Source organism: Triticum aestivum, chromosome 7B (assembly GCF_018294505.1).
Source record: "Triticum aestivum cultivar Chinese Spring chromosome 7B, IWGSC CS RefSeq v2.1, whole genome shotgun sequence".
Lineage (NCBI taxonomy): Eukaryota > Viridiplantae > Streptophyta > Magnoliopsida > Poales > Poaceae > Triticum > Triticum aestivum.
In genome coordinates, this window is record NC_057813.1 from 722962222 (window position 1) to 722967870 (window position 5649).

The 5649-nt window shown below is 44.4% G+C and overlaps 1 protein-coding gene across 1 annotated transcript in view; it reads right to left on the reverse strand.

Annotated features, from left to right (window-relative positions):
* Positions 1–594, reverse strand: part of LOC123158624 (glutathione S-transferase 1-like) — a 1532-nt gene extending 938 nt beyond the window's left edge. Inside the window, exon 1 of the mRNA XM_044576540.1 lies at positions 587–594. Coding sequence (XP_044432475.1) covers positions 587–594 — 8 coding nt within the window. The remainder of the gene's footprint in view (positions 1–586) is intronic.
* Between the last annotated feature and the right edge of the window lie 5055 nt (positions 595–5649).

Genomic DNA, 5649 nt, shown 5'->3' on the forward strand with positions numbered 1-5649 from the left:
GAGAGATCTGACCTGAAGCTGAAACGGCCTAGCTAGCCTGCTTCGCGTAAAGCCAAAGCAAAGCAGCACCAGACACAAACTGCGTACATTTGATATTAAAATTACCTAATATCCTCACAACACTGCAGTGTGTCAGTGGCCTAATAACGTGCATGATCCAAAATTAAATAGTACTCCCTTCCGTTAGATATTAATTGCCGCTCAAACAGATGTACACAATACTTAAAAAGCTAGGGAGGGAAGGGAAGAACCACATCCGTTTGCAGCAATATCAGTGGACACAAGAATATGTAGATGCTTTGTTGTAGAAGGAGAGGGGCAGACGTGCACGATGCGAGTGCAAGCCGTACGTGCCTTTCCCGTGTGCATCCTATGTTGGAGATGAGTGGTTCGTAAAATGACCAGGTACTAGTAGGAAAGAAAAATAATTTGTACTCCCTCCTTTTTTTTCTTTTTTGTTGGGCCTATCTAATTTTTTCTTTTTTGTTGGGCCTATCTAATTTTTTCTTTTGTCCTGTTTGCTACCTCCGTTTTATTCCCCTTCACCACACTTTTAGATTACGAGACGTACCAAAAGAAAAATTACCGGTGCATGTAGCCGTTTATGCTCATTTAGTGGCCACAAATACATGCGCTGCAGTTTATGCAGATAAAAGCATCAGAGAACACGACGTCTTTGGAAAACGAGCGCCCTAATTGGATAGTTTCGCAACCCACAAAATTTGTTCCACAACTCATCATCTACGTTGGGTGAACAGATTTTTTAGTTGGTCACTTTAAACCGAAAGGGATGGAGCATCACTTAGTAGGTTGTTGATGTATATGCTCTCTTTTTTAGGACCATGAGTAGGCTACCCAGAGGTGGGATTACAATCAAGCATACAAAAAAATTGCAGTGTGTCCGGACCTTGGCGATCAGCACCTGGCCTCCATTTCTCCTTTCTTCGGCCACCAATTCATGGGCTAGGCCATTGCATTTTCTTCCCACTATGCTGATCTGGTAGGCAGAGAAATTCTCAAGCACCTTTTTATGTCAGATACCATTATTCTGAACATCCTTCCTACATTTTCACATCTCCATGAGATGAAGCGCTCAAGGACGTTGCAACAAAAAAAACATAATGTGATGGTCTCCCAATATCTAGAGAAAAGGCAGGCCATCAGTGAAACTGCACTAGTAGAAAAAGGGTCAAATGTGAGACACATTAGTCCCGGTTTGTAACAGAACCGGCATTAATGTGTCCATTAGTGCCGGTTCCAACGGCTAGGCGGGAGGAGCTCTTTAGTACCGGTTCGTGGCGAACCTTTAGCACCGGTTCGTGCCACGAACCGGTACTAAAGAAAGTGGTGGCAGGATGTTGTCAGAGTGGGGCCATTCCAGCACTTTTAGTACCGGTTCGTGGCACGAACCGGTACTAAAGGTCGTCCTATATAAATCCTTCGTCCACCCGCACTCTGTTCTTCCCCCTTTCCCCTCTCCCTCTCCTCTGTTTTTCCCTTCTTCCTCTCGAGTTCATCACAAAATTTGCCCCAAATTTGTCAAGATTTGCAGGTCCCCCATCCATTCAAATGATCACCAAGATTAGCAACTTTGTCCTTTCATCTCTCATTGCTAGATTAGCTCTTGCATTGGTTTATATAGTGATTAATTGTGGGTTTTAGTAATTTGGGAGGAATTATATGTGGTAGTATTTGATTTATATGCAATTTGAGGTCAAAATAACACTTAGTTTGCATATGTAGGTGTGTTTTACTTAGTGCATTCTAAATCTCCGTTGTAACCACCGTCGATCGCCCGCACCGTCCCGTCGCCGGCACCACCTTGTGGTGAGCCTCTTGTTCATGAAATTTTATATAAAAAATTGATGTTTGTGTGATTTGGATATATAGTTACTCATATAATTATCTTACCCGTACGTTGTTTGTTATACATAGTGCCATGGTTTTGATATCCGTCCCCGTCGGCCTCGTCCTTGTTATGATTCGGATATGGTATATTCTCTTTTAAAACTATTTGTTGCATTTCGTGTTTATGACAAATTATGCCCATCAAGTTGACATAGATATTTTTATCTAGGAGGTATGTGAACCGGAAATTCCAACCGACCCTATTGTCGAGAGGTTAAATTTAGTTGAAAGAGAAAACGAGTATTTGGAAGAAAAATTGAAAAGAATTGAGGGGGAGAAGATGGAATTGGAGTTGCATGTTGCCGATGTCGTCGATGATCACAAGATCAAGATGGAGAAAATGCGCTTGAAGATTAGAAAGATTAGAAAATATGCCATCGATAGTGAGGCTTGGTATCATTATGCTGTTGGATCAATTGTTACCTTAGTTGCGATCTTGATCGCATTTGTTGTTGCATTTAAATGCTTTAGCTAGAGAGTTATTTGTTTGTTGCATTTAAGTGTTGTATGAACTTTATGTATGAACTTGTATTAATTTGGTCTATTCGGTGTTGTGTAATGAAGATGAGCCAGCAATGGATGTACGATGACCGATGCTCTCCCCAGTTCGTTGAGGGCGTGCATACTTTTCTGCTTGCGGCTGAGGCAAACAAGCGGGCGGATGGTTTTATGCCTTGTCCATGTGCTGCCTGCAAGAATGGTCGCAATTACTCTACGTCAGGAACCATTCACGTCCACCTGTTTGAGTCCGGTTTCATGCCCCACTATAATGTTTGGACCAAGCACGGAGAAAGAGGGGTTATGATGGAAGACAATGAAGAAGAAGAGGATGACGACAGCTATCCTGGCCATGGGTTCCCTGAATACGATGATACAACAATGAGGGAAGAAGCTGAGCTGGTAATGCGGGAAGAAGCTGAAGAAGAGGCATCAGATGAGACCGTTGATGATCTAGGTCGAGCCATTGCCGATGCAAAGAGAAACTGCGCAAGTGATTTGGAGAAGAAGAAGTTGCAGCGCATGTTAGAGGATCACAAAAAATTGTTGTACCCGAATTGCGTAGGTGACAAGAAAAAGTTGGGCACCACACTGGAATTGCTGCAATGGAAGGCAGAGAATGGTGTATCTGACAAGGGATTTGGAAAGTTGCTGGTAATGATAAAGGATATGCTTCCAAAGGACAACGAATTTCCCGAGAGTACGTACGAAGCAAAGAAGGCTGTCTGCCCTCTAGGGTTAGAGGTGCAGAAGATACATGCATGCCCTAATGATTGCATCCTTTACCGCGGTGAGTACGAGGATTTGAACGCTTGCCCGGTATGTGATGCATTGCACTATAAGATCAGCCGCGATGACCCTGGTGATGTCGAGGGCGAGCGCCCCAGGAAGAAGATTCCTGCCAAGGTGATGTGGTATTCTCCTATAATACCACGGTTGAAACGTTTGTTCCAAAACAAAGAGCATGCCAAGGCGATGCGATGGCACAAAGAAGACCGTAAGAAAGACGGAAAGTTGAGAGTACCCGCTGACGGGTCGCAGTGGAGAAAAACTGAAAGAAAGTACGGGAAGGAGTTTGCAGATGACGCAAGGAGCGTATGGTTTGGTCTAAGCGCAGATGGCATTAATCCTTTTGGGGAGCAGAGCAGCAACCATAGCACCTGGCCTATGACTCTATGTTTGTATAACATTCCTCCTTGGTTGTGCATGAAGCGGAAGTTCATTATGATGCCAGTGCTCATCCAAGGCCCTAAGCAACCCGGCAACGACATTGATGTGTACCTAAGGCCATTAGTTGAAGAACTCTTACAACTGTGGAATGGAACAGGTGTTCGTGCGTGGGATGAGCACATGGGGGAAGAATTTGACCTAAAAGCATTGCTGTTCGTGACCATCAATGATTGGCCTGCTCTCAGTAACCTTTCAGGACAGACAAACAAGGGATACCGCGGATGCACGCACTGTTTGGATGATACCGACAGTATATATTTGAATAGTTGTAAGAAGAATGTGTACCTGGGACATCGTCGATTTCTTCCGAGCAGGCATCCCGTAAGAAAGAAAGGCAAGCATTTCAAAGGTGAGGCGGATCACCGGACGAAGCCTCGCCACCGTACTGGTGCTGATGTACATGATATGGTCAAGGATTTGAAGATGATATTTGGAAAGGGTCCTGGCGGACAACCTGTTCCGAAGGATGCTGATGGACGCGCACCCATGTGGAAGAAGAAATCTATATTTTGGGACCTACCATATTGGAAAGACCTAGAGGTCCGCTCCGCAATCGACGTGATGCATGTGACGAAGAATCTTTGCGTGACCCTGCTTGGCTTCTTGGGCATGTATGGGAAGACAAAAGGTACACCTGAGGCATGGGAGGACCAGCAACGTATGCACGGAGAAGACGGCATACATCAGGGTCATGCAAGCTACGCTCTTACCAAAGAAGAGAAGGAAATCTTCTTTGAATGCTTGCTCAGTATTAAGGTACCGTCTGGCTTCTCGTCGAATATAAAGGGAATAATAAACATGGCAGAGAAAAATTTCCAGAACCTAAAGTCTCATGACTGCCACGTGATTATGATGCAACTGCTTCCGGTTGCATTGAGGGGGCTTCTACCGGAAAACGTTCGATTAGCCATTGTGAAGCTATGTGCATTTCTCAATGCAATCTCTCAGAAGGTAATCGATCCAAAAATCATACCAAGGTTACAGAATGATTTGGTGCAATGTCTTGTCAGTTTCGAGTTGGTGTTCCCACCATCCTTCTTCAACATCATGACGCACGTCCTAGTTCACCTATGCGAAGAGATTAACGTTTTGGGTACTGTATTTCTACACAATATGTTCCCCTTTGAGAGGTTCATGGGAGTCTTAAAGAAATATGTTCATAACCGTGCTAGGCCAGAAGGAAGCATCTCGAAGGGCCATCAAAATGAGGAGGTCATTGAGTTTTGTATTGACTTTATTCCTGACCTTAAGCCGATTGGTGTTCCTGAATCGCGGCATAAGGGCAGACTGGATGGAAAAGGCACGCTAGGAGGGGAACAAATAATATGTATGGACGGACATTCCCTCATTGAAGCACACTACATAGTTCTACAGAATTCCGCCTTGGTGGCTCCGTATATGGATGAACACAAGAATTTGCTACGCTCCAAACACCCGGAGCGGTCTGATGACTGGATTACACGTGAACAAACCAGGAGTTTCGCCAGCTGGTTGCAGACACGTACCATGCATGACACCTCTATTGAAGATGACCTGTACTTGTTGTCCCAGTTACCATCTTCGAATATAATGACTTTCAAAGGGTACGAGATAAATGGTAATACATTTTACACGATCGCCCAAGATAAGAAGAGCACCAACCAAAACAGTAGTGTCTGCTTTGATGCAGAAACCAAGACGGGAAAGGAAACATATTATGGTTATATACATGACATATGGAAACTTGACTATCGACGTGGTTTAAAGGTCCCTTTGTTTCGGTGCAAATAGGTCAATATGACACGAGGCGGGGTAACGGAAGACCCGCAGTACGGAATGACAACAGTGGATCTCAACAATCTTGCGTATGCAGACGAACCATTCGTCCTAGCCAATGATGTGGCACAGGTTTTCTATGTGAAGGACATGTCTACCAAGCCAAGAAAAAGAAAAGATAAGGAAGCGAATGCATCGTACGATGAGCCAAAGCGGCACATAGTTCTTTCTGGGAAGAGAAACATCGTGGGAGTGGAT